Below are 13,252 nucleotides of genomic sequence, written 5' to 3'. Positions count from 1 at the left end.
ATGGGCGATGTGGGAGATGTTCTGAACTCTCAGAAATTCGCGGCTTTATATACTAGAGCAATGAGCATGCCGGCAACATGTCGTGAGCTCGACATCGTCATAGTGTCATATGATGAGTGAAGAGACGAATGAAGGATAAACTATACTCCAGGTCGAGCTCGAGATCGAGGAGGCAGACAAAGCGATTCCGTGCCCACCGGAGTCGGTTATCCCGGCTTTACCGGGAACGCGGCTCGAATGGGTCGAATGGGAGAGTTCACTTTGTGTCTTCATAACATGTTGTGCGCGACTCGCATCCGATTTACCGGGCAACGAGCAGTATGTCGGAGCAGCACGAAGCTGCCGTCATGGATTTGGCTCTGCACGCCATCTACGTAGGGCGCCGCATCGACTGTATCGTAAAGTGAGTTGACAGTATTCAGTATGATCGTGAAAACGAACAATTGGAGGGAACACGAGCCTAGAATTACCAAGGTGCTCCCATGACGTGCTCTGGCATGCTGTCTAATTGCAGAATTCACGTCACAACCTCTGAGTCTTGGGCTGTCCGGTCGATGTCGGTCACTGAAGTCCAGAGCGTCAGTGTACGATGAACATGACAATCCCTAATAATCCTCATCCTCATTCTCACTCGTCAGTCAACCACATCCCCTCCAACATACCAACAACCCACCCATATCCCTCCGGCGCCCCAGCAATCCACCTCAGAAAAATCACGACTTTTGACGCCGCCCGCGCCGTCGGTCGACACCTGCACACCCCCATACACCCCCTTTCCCTCCCCACGAACCACACGAAGCACCCCTCCGCAAGCCGGGACACAGGCCTCGGCTGCTCCCTAGCGGCGCATCTATACTATGACACAACACTGTAAGACCAGATTCGCAGCGAGGTGAGGGCTATCTCGTCGGCTTACCTCCATCAACTCCTGCATGGTGCGCCCCACACAGTGCACGTCCCACGCGTACGGATCGAAGTGGGATACGCCGTCGGGAGGTGGGATTTGTGCCTCCGGGAGTTTGATGGCGTGCTGGACCCCGGGGCCGAGAGCGAACTGCTTGGATTGGCCGAAGTCGATGATGTATATCCTGTTCGCAATGATGCCTGAGGGCAGGGATGGGTCTGTGAACGGCTCGAAGGGGGAGCCGAGGAGTAGGTTTCCCATGCATATGTCCTAGGCAGTATAGTATCAACTACTTGCTACGTGCGGAGAAACGGGTATCGGTGGCGGACGTACCATGTGCGCGATCTGCAGGCTGTGTAGGAACACTACGCCCTAGACACCATGGCCGTTCAGCTGCGGAACCCGACACACAATGTAATCTACGACCAGACCTCTATTATCTGGAAGACGACGTCCATGATATCGCTCAGGGACAACACAAGCACCGGCTTGTCCTGCAGCAAGATGACTGCCGGCATGATCAACAGCGGGTGCCCCGCGGTGGTCATTTCAGCCGGCAGCGTGTGATTGTCCGGACGTCTAATTTCAGAAAGTACGCGGGCTTGGATCGCAACCTCCTCCGTATGTGGGTTGAGGATCTTGACGGCGTATACTGGAGGCGTGTCCTTGTCTGTGCAGTACACGCAGCCCTGTCCGCGGGGGTGAGTTGCTGCGACGAGTAACGTGCATATACATAGGAGGGAAAGGTAAGTGGCGCACCGGCTTCATGGGTTCGCGGAGGATGATCCCCCGTCGCTGCAGATCCGGGTGGTGCAGCAGGCGGTCGTGAATTGCGAGGATGCTCTGCACTCGCCCGTCGGGGCCTGTCACGAACCAGGGAGGGCTGGGGCCAACTTTGTCGGAAGCCATATCAGCATGAAACGGCGGAAGAGAGGCAAGTTGGTGCGATAGGTATCAGTGCGAACAGCAGTACTCCAAGTCAGCGCCAGCTTAATCTTCAACCACAGTGGTTCAACGATAGGACAACCAACCAACCAAGGTGAACGGCAGCGTGTCTGATGGCGCTTACATCATGGATTCGCACTGAGGAAGTCAGTTGACGCTATGATTGGATAGAGACCGGACCATACATGCCTCCTAAGGTGTGCATACACAGATGAAGTGTTCAAAGTTTCAAATCGTTACTGAGGAGGTGCTACATGCTTACCCAAAACGGCGAGTGACACGCAGGAAGCCCCGTCTTGGCGCCCAACCATAGACTCCGGGCTCGCGTGAGTGGACGCGCACAATCCTCGAGGCTGAGTTCTCACCAAGAGCCATTGGACACCGATGGAACAAGGATCTCTTGATGTTACCATATAGACAACTGGAGTGAGCTACAAGGGTGGATAGCGATACTGTGCGACAAACGAGCAAACAGACGTAGAGGAGGATAGGGTCGGGATGGTCATGATGCAGGCTTGCCGTTAGGAGAGGGCTCTGCATCGTCGTCTTCGTCGTCGTCGTCATCAGCGAGGTCGTCCGCAGATGGTACCGCGGCGGAGTTCGCCGCACCCGTAGCCACCGTAGACTTAGGTTGTGGGGGTGCAATATCCCTACGTCCGGCGCGCTCGTTCATCCTCGTTCACACGACCGAACAAATGCTATGAGGAACTCACCACTTGATCTGGAAGCGCGTCACCCTCGGCTTCTGGTTGATATCGCGCACAAGGCGCTCAAAGCGGATAGGCTCCGGCAGCGCCTCCTTCATCTCCTCGTTGTCGTACTCCGTGTTCTGGTAGTAGCCGACGCGCACGAACTCCTGCTCCTTGTACGACCCAGTGAGGATCAGCGCGGCGACCCCAAGCGCGTCCTCTGGCGGGATCTTGGATGGGTTGGGGGCGGAGCCTTCGAACTCGAACGCGTTCACGCCAGCGGGGACGGGCCCGACGAGGCAGTCGTCGAGCTCTTGGTCGAGCTCCTCGTTGCCCGGGGAGGCGACGTAGATGAGGCGCCATTCGAGATCTGGTATACCCAGGTTATGAGGGATATCCGAGGCTCATGTGGAAGAGGACGTACCTTCTGGTAGGGGAGCTATGCACTCGAATGTGACCCGGAAGTGGTATGGGTCGAGGAAGCGGGCGGGGTTGTTCAGGAACTCGACATTCTGGCCTGGTGATTAGACGTATCCCACCTCAATGTCGAGCAGAAACTTACCCGGATCGTAACGATGGACATCTTGAGCGTGGGTCAGTGGGGGAGGAGGAGGATGGAGACGAGGAGGAGAGCAGGTGGCGGGGCGGGAGGAGTAGGTGAGTGAGGCGCGCGACGCCTCAAAGACAGCGAGAACGCGTCAGGTCACAGACGCGTCACCACGCGTAACCGATCATCACACCCGCCATCGTGGCGCGTCCACGAAGAGCGAGCGTCTGTCCTCCTTGCTCTCGACCACCATCATCTCGGCAGGTCCAGTTCAATGCAAAAGACATACACAAACGGCGCTGGTCTTCGTTTCTTCTTCTCGTAGCTCTCTGAACTACTCTACAGTGCTACACTGCGGTACGCAACCAGCTTAGGTGCGAGGACTTCTCCGTGAATCGTCATGTCCCTCGTCAATTTGGGCTTTCCATCGAGAGTAATGCTTGCAGATCCTCACTAGTCTGCTCGGGCCTCTTGTCTGGAAGGCCGAACGTTGATATCCTTCCCCGTTTCGGCTTTGTCATGTTCGGCACGCTCGAAAACCGTCGCATAATGTGCGACTCAGGGTTTAGTATGCCAGTATGGCCAAGTCACATCTATACAACGGCCCAACATGAGTCTCCCGCGACGCACCTACCCTTACTTCATGCTAATCGATCATGCTAGTCGATTTTTGTCAATTTGCCACAGTATGAATACAGTATTGCTGGCGTTTCATCTCCCCTCGCCGCTGCAGTCTGACCGCACTACAAGACAACTCATCGAGCTTGCTCATCGATACGGTTTGCAGCTGCAGCTCCATACCGCGTATCTCCACGTAAGAGAACCCGCTCTATATATGCATCCCCACTGACCGACCCTCCGTTTCCCTATCACAGATGTTTGCTGGCGGACCGCTCTGATCTGCGGCGGAGCGCTCGGTGAAGGCAGCAATCATACTGGTCCAGCGGATGCCTAGGCACCGAAGACTTCGTATTGCTCCGCACTTCTTGCACGAACGTCCGGACCCGCGTCGACGCCTAGTCCATAATCGTCCCCGGTCTTTATACCGACCTGTCTACCAGCTATCGGTGATGCGCGCTAGCTCCCAAACGGACGATTTCTCCCGCTCAGCCCTTGACTTTCTGACGTGCTCCACGCGTGCTCCACATTCTCGTGACCCCGGCCTCTATACCTCCCAACAAGGTGCCTTCCCGAAGCCACGAAGCGGCCAGCCGTTACGGCCGCGCAATCAGCGCCACTTCCAATACGTAGCTTCTCCGCTACGCCCATGACCTTCCGATGACTACCTCCCTCCATCTACGGCCCTCCGACTGCTGGACAATCATTCTTCTCCCTGTGAGTAAAAATAAAGCTGCGCCCATGACCTGACGTCCTAGCGAGCATGCCGCTGATGCACGCGCGATCACCTGACGCAGCGCCAGCCCGGTCCGTCGAGGGCTGTATTGAGGCCCGTCATAGGAGGCCGTAGGACGCCTCTCTGGCCCGCCGACGTCTTCGACGGAGTTCTGAGGCAACGTAACGGCGCCCCGTGGCTCGATTAGCAATGCCTCCGACGATGGTCCGGAGCGTAGTGCCTGGCACCTCGAGGTCACAAGGACGAGACGGCCACTTTTCCTGTCGCTCGTCGCGGTACGGTCCAGCGGCGCGTCGAGAATCGGCGCGCGTACATATAAGACGCTCGGGGCGCGATATGCGATCCCGGTCTCCGCAAGCCTGTGCTATTGTGAAAACGCGTCTTCGCCATGGCGCCCTCTCGCCGCCGCTGCGCCAGTTTGGCCTACACCGCGTTCGGCTTGCTCGCACTCGCAAGTGGTGCCCTCGGCATTGGGCAGTCCACCTGCGTCGTGTTCAAGTCCGCGCCCTCGACGTTCCCCATCGTGAACAATCGACAAGCAACCCCAATCCTCCTCTCACCCGACGAATGGCCCGGAGTACAACGCGCCGCGACGGACTTCGCGTCCGACATCGAGCAGGTCGCAGGCGTGAAGCCCGCGCTGCACAACGTCACTTCGCTGACAACCCAGGCGACCTCGGCGTTCGGCACGAATGCGATCATTGTGGGCACGCTGGGCAAGTCTGCACTCATCGACGAGATTGTGAACAGGACGAAGCTCGACGTGTCGTCTATCCAGGGAAAGTGGGAAGCGTTTATGGCGAAGGAGGTCACGAACCCGCTGCCGGGGATCAAGAGCGCGTACGTGATCATTGGTTCGGACAAGCGGGGGACGATCTTCGCTATGTACGACCATTCTGAGCAGTTCGGTTAGTACATACCCTGCCTTTGTAGCCTTGGCGCAAGCTTACCTCTCACCCAGGCGTCTCTCCGTGGTTTTGGTACGTTTAAGCTGCTACATGTTTCTCGTTCGCAATTCACTTACTCATGAACGCAGGTGGGCAGATGTCCCTACCACAAAACACAACGACGTCTTCGTCACGTCCTCTGGGTGCTCGCACGGATCACCTACAGTCCAATACCGCGCGATATTCTTGAACGACGAGCAGCCCGCACTTCAAAACTGGGCAATGGAGAAGTTCACGAACGGCACCGGCGCCGCTCTCACCGGCTCGCCCTTCAACCACTTCTTCTACACCAAGCTGTACGTCCTCCGTCCCCTCTTACCCAACCCGCACCAACACTAACGCCCACAAACGACAGGTTCGAGCTCATCCTGCGCCTCAAAGGCAACCACCTCTGGCCAGCACAATGGAGCAGCGCGTTCTGCGTCGACGACGCGCAGAACCAGGCACTCGCGGACCTGTACGGGATCGTGATGGGCACGAGCCACGAGGAGCCGATGATGCGCTCCATCCCGGTCGAGTGGAACTTGTTCGGGACGGGGCCCTGGGACTACAGCGCGAACAACGCGACGATCTACGAGTTCTGGGTGCAGGGCGCGGAGCGCGCGCGCCCGTTTGAGGGGATGTGGACGGTCGGGATGCGTGGGAATGGTGCGTACTGGGTGTTCAATCGTAATTGAGAGAGGCCGGGTGCTGACGCGTGTTACAGGTGATTGTGAGTATTTGGGACTCGAGGGTATGTAGCGTGCGATGGCTAACATGGGTCTGCGCTGGCGTCTAGTGCCATTGGCGTCTGCAGGAGACAACATCGCGCTCCTGGAGAAGGTTGTGTCAGACCAACGACAAATCCTCTCAAACGTATACAACGAGAGCGACGTCACCAACATCCCGCAGGTTTGGACGCTCTGTGAGTGTCGCCTGGACTTCAAGATACTGTGCGGACTGACCAATTGAGCAATTGGCATTGCCATATACAGATAAGGAAGTCGAAGGCTACTACGACCAAGGCTTGCGCGTGCCGGACGACATCACGCTCATGTGGACCGACGACAAGTTCGTAGAAAGCTTGCTCACTCGGGTTGGCAGTAACTGACCGTGATATCGTAGTTGGGGCAACGTACGTCGCAACCCTCTTCCGAGCGAACGGAACAGGACTGGCGGTGCGGGCGTGTACTACCATGTGAGAGACACCTCGACTCTCCATGTAAGAATGTTGCATTTTCTGATGAGGATCCCAGGTCGACTATGTCGGAGACCCGCGAGACTACAAGTGGATTACTGTGAGTATACGGTTGCACCAAACACATAATTTGGTGCTGATACGGTCTTGGACCAATAGAGCAGCCAAATCGAGAAGGTACGGTGCACAAACGTATCTCCTAAGACCGTAGGTCGACGATACTGACGACCACACACAGACCTTCGAGCAGATGTCGCTCGCCGTCTCCCGCGACGCCGTCAAGATCTGGGTGCTCAACGTCGGCGACATGAAGCCGTACGAGATGCACACGGAGTGGTTCCTCACGCTCGCCTACGACGCCTCGCTCTGGACCCCGGAGAACTACCCGAGCTTCGTCACGCAGTGGGCGCAGCGCGAGTTCGACCTCTCCGCGAGCGACGCGGCGATGGTCGCGAACCTGATGCACAACGTCACGCGCCACAACATGCGCCGGAAGCCGGAGCTGCTCAACTCGACGACGTACAGCCTTATCAACTACCGCGAGTGCGTCTCGTCGTGTCCTCGTTCTCATGTTCGCAGAGGCTGATATCCCGTTCGCTACTGTAGGGCAGACAACGTCATGGCGGAGCTCGAGAGCATGGTCGCCGCGTCGACGCAACTGTACAACAAGCTCCCCACGAGCGCGCAGCCGGCGTTCTTCCAGCTCCTGCACCACCCAATCCTCGCCACTGACACCCTCACGCGCATGTGGATCTCCGCGGGCATGAACAACCTGCGCGCATCGCAAGCACGCCTCAGTGCGAACGACCTCGCGACCGACGTCGAGAACCTGTTCATGCAAGACGCGCAGCTGGAGGCGGACTACCACAGTCTGCTTGACGGTGCGTCGCGTTATGTTTGGAAGTTTAGAGTGTCACTACTGATATCGCATCCTCATAGGCAAATGGTATGTGCTGCGACCAGATTTCAGTGTGCGGGTAGTTGAACTGACGGGCGTGTAGGGACCATATGATGGACCAGACGCATGTCATGTACTACTACTGGCAGCAGCCAATGACCAACACGTACGTACATAGCTTCTCACCCCCGCGATTTTTACTGATTGTACACAAACAGCATGCCCATGATCACGAAGGTCCAGCCGTCCAAACAAGCGCTGGCAGGCGCGATGCGCATCGTCCCCGAAGGCTCGATGGGAGCATGGTAAGTGTATCGTTGTCTGATTGGGGATACCTCTGGCAACTGATCCACCTCTCCGTAGGCCTGGAGACAACCAGTTCAACTGTGCGCTAGGCTACGGCTGCGGAAACCCCGCACTCACCATCGATCCATTCGTCCCCGCCGGGAACCGCTTCGTCGATGTCGGCGCTGGCGGCCCCACCCCATTCACATTCACGGTGACCAGCAACTCTTCGTGGGTGAAGATCTCGCCGTCGAAGGGCTCCATTTCGCCGAGCTCCCCGGAGCAGAGGGTCTTCTTCTCTGTCGACTGGAACAAGGTGTCCGGCGTGCAAACCGCGGCGATCACGTTCACCGCGTCGCCGCAGAACCAGACACAGCTGTCTGTCCCGATCACGCTGACGGCGAACCACACTGCTGTTCCCAGCGGCTTCCATGGTACATGCACGGATGCCGTACATATTTGAAGAACGCATACTGATCATGCTCTGATAGGCTTCGTGGAGGGAGACGGTGCAGTCTCGATCGAAGCCGCTCATGCCTCAAGGAACACGACTGTGCAGGGCATCACCTGGACTGAGCTTCCGGGACACGGGCGCACGCTCTCGGCCGTCACGCCCTGGCCCCGCGGCGGTAACGAGCTCAACTTCACCGCAGGCAGCGGCCCCAGCATGTGAGCATCCGCATTCCCATACCATGCTCGTCCCAGTTCTAACTGTCGATCCGTTCTATTCAGCGAGTACGACTTCATGCTCTTCAACACGCAAAACCAAGGCGGCAACGTCACCGTTACCGCGTTCGTCTCGCCCTCGCTGAACACGCTCGGGGACGACCGCCCGCTCGGGCTCGGGTTCCAGATCGACGACGGCGCCCCAGCGACGAACTACTTCGTTCCTGCGTCTGTCCCCGGCCAGGTCCCGGCGCCGTGGAACGGGAACGACGGTTGGGTCGCGAACAGCATCATTGAAGTCCCTGTCACGCTCCCAGTGCAGCCTGGGGCACATACGCTCAAGGTGCGTTTGGGATCGGCGCGGTACGTGGGGACGTATGTGGCTGACGTTTGGACGATAGGTGTTCATGATCGAGCCAACGGTCGTCCTCCAAAAGATCCTCATTGGTGAGTGCTTTTAATCCCATCTGGAGAACTACACTAATGGATGTTATTTACAGATACCGGCGGTGTCCGGCCGAGTTACCTGGGCCCGCCTGAGAGTGTCCGAGTGTAATCCAGCGAGAATGGGCGCTTGCGAAGTGTATCAACTCCGAAGGTTGTGCTGTTTCCACGGCCTTTGCGGCTGTATTCGATGTATTTGTACGTCTGTCCAACTATTCAAAACCACAGGTGACTTCGTCCGGTGCAGACTCGAGCTCTCTACGAACCGTTTCTATCTCACTCTAGCGCCCACGTGGGGGAGGTTGGGACCCGAACAACATCTGGGGGACCGATGTGACGAACCACAGCACATTCCACATCGAGCGTGCTCGATCGTTTGTTGACAAAATCCTGGTTGCACGTGAGGCGGGGGACGCGACGCGTTTGTTTGTTTGTTCCCGGGGTCGAACACTATAAGAGCCCCCGCGCGTCGCTGTCCCATCCCCACTCAACACAACTTGAACTCGCGAATACCTCGAACTCCCAGCTTCACAGCCATGATCTTCCTCTACCCCATCGCACTCGTTGCTGCGCTGCTCTTCAGCGCGCTCACCGACGTCTCAATTTCTCTCCTCGCGCCAACGCTCGCTCGCTTCCATATTCCACTCCTTGGCGGCACACTGGCATCATACGGCTTCTCTTTTGCATCACTATCTCTAGGCGAACCTGTTTCTCTGGACAACAACTCGTATCACTATGGCTCCTGCGTCGACTCGGAGTGCTTCCCGCTCGCCTTCGCCGTCTCCTCTGCGCCCGCCATAGTCGACTACCTGCCGCCCACTCTTCTGCAGGCCTCCGAGTACACACCCGCGCCGTCTCTGCAAGCATCCTTCGCCAGCTGGTCTGGAACACTCTACCACAGCCCTACCATCGTCGCCGTCCTCGCCGCCATGTACTACATCTGTATGATCTGGGCCACCGTCTCTGTTCCTTTCTTCTCCTGCGTCGCCGACACCCTCGACCTGCAACAACCTAACTCGTCTTGGTCGCTTGATTCCCCCGCATCGCCCGTCAAGTCATTGTGTACCGTCCGCCATCCTTCGACGTGCGCTCCGCAACGCCTTTCGCTCGACGGAGCGACGCAGCTCTGGGATCTTGTACCTGTTTCTTTGACTGCTCCGCGGCGCGCTCAGGCGGTATCCCGGCCGGTCTTGCTCATCCTACCGCCTCCCCCGCCACTGTCGCTTCCGCCCAGTCCGACATTGCCGCCGCCAACACCACCACTACCGCCTCCAACACAACTACTACCGCCTCCAACACCACTACTACCGCCTCCAACACAACCACTACCATCTTCAACACCACCACTACCGCCAACACCGCCAACACTTCCTCCGCCACCATCGCCTCCTCCACCATCGCCACCGCCTCCTCTGTCACCACCTCCGTCACCGCCGTCGGAGCCTCTACCAGAGCCCGCGAAGAAGAAGAGGCACAGAGGGACCCGTGGGGGGAAACGTGAACAGCATCGCAAACTTGCTCGGGTGAGCACTCTCATCGCAAACCTGCCGTGACATCATTCTGACCTTAGCTCAGGCTGCCGCCGCCGCCGCCGCCGCCGCTGCTGCTGCTGCTGCTGAAGCCTCCCTCGCTCAAACCAAACAAGTCACCGACACCCCTCCAGACCCCACGTTCACCACCGACGGCAGGGGTCAAGTTATCATCGCACACCACCCCGACGCCGCCCCCGCCCACCCTCCGCCTCCCAAACGAGCACTACCACCGCCTCCACCACCACCACCACCACTTCCACCGCGCCAGACATATCTTTCGCCACCCCCTCCCGCTCCTCAGCCCCCTACGGCACCAACCGACACCATCATCGGGCGCCCGTATTCGCACTGCGACCCCGCGCTGCACACCTCTGCGGTTACAACCTTCCACAGCAGGAACGCGCCCACACAAACACTGGCGATCGTCACCGTCCGAGTCTTGCCGACGGGCAAGCTCAACCAACGTGCTAGGCGGGCACTGACGACTCAACAGACCCTCGATAGCTTTCTCACGACCTCAGCCTCGTCACCGCGACGACGCCCACCGCGAAAGCGACCGTACCGCAAGCGGCCATACTCTTCACACTTATCGTAGTCCTTTGTCATGTACTCATCGCTCTACTCGTCGTACTTACCGCTTTACTCGTCGTACTTATCGCTCTACTCGCCGTCTTCACCGCTCTACTCATCGTCTTTACCGCTCTACTCGTCATACTTGCTCTCTTCTTACTACTACCATTACCCCTTGATCTCCCGGTTACTACCTCAGGTATACCTTACTTATGGGCACACTGCTTCCTCAACTACCAATTGTATTATAACCACACATACTACCGTCTTCTTTCAATGCATACTCGTAAGCCTCCAAATCTACCTTTGCTATCCCGAGAACACACGATTCTTCGGAACTCCTTCCATTCAAGCTTCGGACGATGGTCGTAGCAGCGCCTGCTATAAGTGAGTATGGAGTGTACACCTCGGTACTATACCTACTTTATCAGGGTCTCTATGGGAGCTATAGCGCGCTCTTCTTCTCTTCTAATGGTCGCGGGATAGCGAGCGGCCTACTGTATATGTTGGTTAGCCGAAGATAAGCTTCTATCCGAAGGGTCCATATTCCTGGAGGAAGTATTCAGATGTAATGCTGTAGGCCGCGCCGTCAGTTTCATATCCGAGATGGCCAGGTCCCAACAGCACCGTCCGAGCGGCCTCAATGAGGAAAGCAATTGAAAGTGAAGGGCGTGGGAAAGCGTTGAGTAGCGTTGAATTGAGTTTGGTCAGACACGTGGAACAGACTCCGAAGAAGCCGGACGACCTTCTTCCCAACCGCCATCTCTCCACGCGGCGTCCGCCTCGCTCTCTGTCTCGCCTCCCACTCGCACTGGTTCGCGGCTTCCAACGACTCGCAGGGCTGCACGATGGCCGGAAAGACCCTAAGCAATGGCACGATGAGCCTGCGGTTCATGCAGAACGCGTCGCGCGCGAAGCTGCAGGCCCAGGTCGAGCTCGAGCAGGCGAAGATCAAGGACGACGCCGAGTGGTCTGTCTCGCAGGAGATACGGGACGCATGGGGACTCGGCCAGAGCGCGAGCGCGGGCTCGAGGTGCGTCGCGATCGCATACTGAATAGCATGCGCGATACCGAGAGTCCATTGATTTTCGGATGCAGTACCGATGTTGTGTACGAGGCGTCCTACGTGCCTTTCATATTCCAATCGGACGCGGGAGAAGCGTCCTCGAGCTCTCACCAGGAAGAGAGGCCGAAACTACGAGGCCGCCGAACATTCAATGCGCGCGGAGAAGAGGTCGTGCAAGAGGTAAGTGTTATGTCACGCACTCGCAACCGAACATCCCTTTTTCACACGACTTTCCTCAAAGGAGAAAATACAGCAGCAGCAGGACGAACAGGCAGCTGCTGATACCACAGAACAGAAGCCGTCATTTGGTTCAAGATTCGAGAAAAGGCCCACCTCAATATCGGGTTTCAAGGTGTCGATACCCAAAGACGGGAAGAAGACACGCACAAAAACGGCGCAGGAGCTCATCCGTGAGGACATCTCTGCACGGCCACCAGCATCCATGCAGCCACCACCCCCACCACGACCCGTGATAAAGTCGGAGGAAGGTTTCGTGAAGCCCGCAGGCGTAGACGAGCCCGTGCGCACAGCCCGCAAAGCGCCGCGCTCGGAGAGTCGCGTGAAGCGGGAACGGAGCCAGGACGGCGGCACTGATCGCCCGGGATTGGAAGGGAAGAAGCGGAAGAAGAAGAAAGACGCAGACGCGGGTGTATGAGCCAGTTCCGCCCTTGGGTCTTTCAATCCGGATCTGGTCGCGTTCGACGGCGACGCACGCCCTCGACGACCCTGCGTTGTGGCGTCGGCGGTGCGCGAACGCGGCCGTGTACTACCTGTTGTACGTGATACGGGCCACCATCTTTCCCTCGTCCACACTTTGGGAGCTTATATATCCCCCGTGCTAGCTACCGAGTGCTTCGCCGGGAGCATTACTCTTGCCCGGCAAACCCATGACTATCCAGACCATGCGTTGACAGCGATCGCAGGACTCGTCTGACTCTCTCGGCGAGGTACAGTCGCCGCGTGGTGCCCTGCATCTGTCAAGGCTCCTGGCGCTCCGTCCCAGCAATGGAAAGAATCCTGCGTCGGACAGCACTTGACACGCCGGAGCGTCGTGAACTATGACGGAATATCGACCGCCGCATATCACTCCTGCGGGCTCTTGACATCGCTTGACCCCGCAGCTCGCCACTAGCGGGCTATCTATAGGGCAGTCGCGGGGCCTTCGTCGCACAAGGTAAGCACGACCACGTACATATTCGACGCCCTGAAGCACATCAGGTTCTCCGCG

At 57.8% G+C, this 13,252-nt stretch overlaps 5 protein-coding genes across 5 annotated transcripts; 3 read left to right on the top strand and 2 right to left on the bottom strand.

Moving 5' to 3' along the window:
- Positions 1 to 838: 838 nt before the first annotated feature.
- TRAVEDRAFT_49306 (uncharacterized protein) lies at positions 839 to 1,813 on the bottom strand (the record flags this gene model as incomplete). Its single annotated transcript, XM_008042013.1, has 5 exons — positions 839 to 850; positions 917 to 1,174; positions 1,238 to 1,276; positions 1,336 to 1,593; positions 1,664 to 1,813. 5 exons carry the CDS (start codon positions 1,811 to 1,813, stop codon positions 839 to 841), a joined length of 717 nt encoding a protein of 238 aa, XP_008040204.1.
- Positions 1,814 to 2,274: 461 nt separating this feature from the next.
- On the bottom strand, positions 2,275 to 3,121 carry TRAVEDRAFT_170411 (anti-silence-domain-containing protein; the record flags this gene model as incomplete). The annotated part of the gene is made up of 4 exons (XM_008042324.1): positions 2,275 to 2,499; positions 2,563 to 2,908; positions 2,963 to 3,050; positions 3,101 to 3,121. The coding sequence occupies 4 exons, from the start codon at positions 3,119 to 3,121 to the stop codon at positions 2,352 to 2,354; spliced, it is 603 nt and encodes a 200-aa protein (XP_008040515.1). The 3' UTR covers positions 2,275 to 2,351.
- A 1,706-nt stretch (positions 3,122 to 4,827) lies between these two features.
- TRAVEDRAFT_49304 (uncharacterized protein) lies at positions 4,828 to 8,968 on the top strand (the record flags this gene model as incomplete). The annotated part of the gene is made up of 20 exons (XM_008042012.1): positions 4,828 to 5,347; positions 5,401 to 5,419; positions 5,476 to 5,682; positions 5,742 to 6,034; positions 6,093 to 6,098; positions 6,165 to 6,290; positions 6,361 to 6,436; positions 6,491 to 6,563; positions 6,622 to 6,663; positions 6,723 to 6,740; positions 6,802 to 7,106; positions 7,170 to 7,444; positions 7,503 to 7,509; positions 7,565 to 7,627; positions 7,680 to 7,766; positions 7,825 to 8,180; positions 8,238 to 8,415; positions 8,479 to 8,755; positions 8,814 to 8,859; positions 8,913 to 8,968. 20 exons carry the CDS (start codon positions 4,828 to 4,830, stop codon positions 8,966 to 8,968), a joined length of 3,030 nt encoding a protein of 1,009 aa, XP_008040203.1.
- A 424-nt stretch (positions 8,969 to 9,392) lies between these two features.
- On the top strand, positions 9,393 to 10,892 carry TRAVEDRAFT_49303 (uncharacterized protein; the record flags this gene model as incomplete). The annotated part of the gene is made up of 3 exons (XM_008042011.1): positions 9,393 to 10,379; positions 10,432 to 10,852; positions 10,882 to 10,892. 3 exons carry the CDS (start codon positions 9,393 to 9,395, stop codon positions 10,890 to 10,892), a joined length of 1,419 nt encoding a protein of 472 aa, XP_008040202.1.
- Positions 10,893 to 11,806: 914 nt separating this feature from the next.
- TRAVEDRAFT_99221 (uncharacterized protein) lies at positions 11,807 to 12,652 on the top strand (the record flags this gene model as incomplete). Its single annotated transcript, XM_008042323.1, has 3 exons — positions 11,807 to 11,991; positions 12,057 to 12,204; positions 12,266 to 12,652. Coding segments are annotated over 3 exons (720 nt in total), but the record flags the coding sequence as incomplete, so codon positions are not given.
- Positions 12,653 to 13,252: the final 600 nt, after the last annotated feature.

This window comes from Trametes versicolor (assembly GCF_000271585.1).
Source record: "Trametes versicolor FP-101664 SS1 unplaced genomic scaffold TRAVEscaffold_8, whole genome shotgun sequence".
NCBI classification, from domain to species: Eukaryota; Fungi; Basidiomycota; class Agaricomycetes; order Polyporales; family Polyporaceae; genus Trametes; species Trametes versicolor.
Note: the sequence above shows the minus strand (reverse complement) of the source record. Positions and strands in the feature narration are given on the sequence as shown.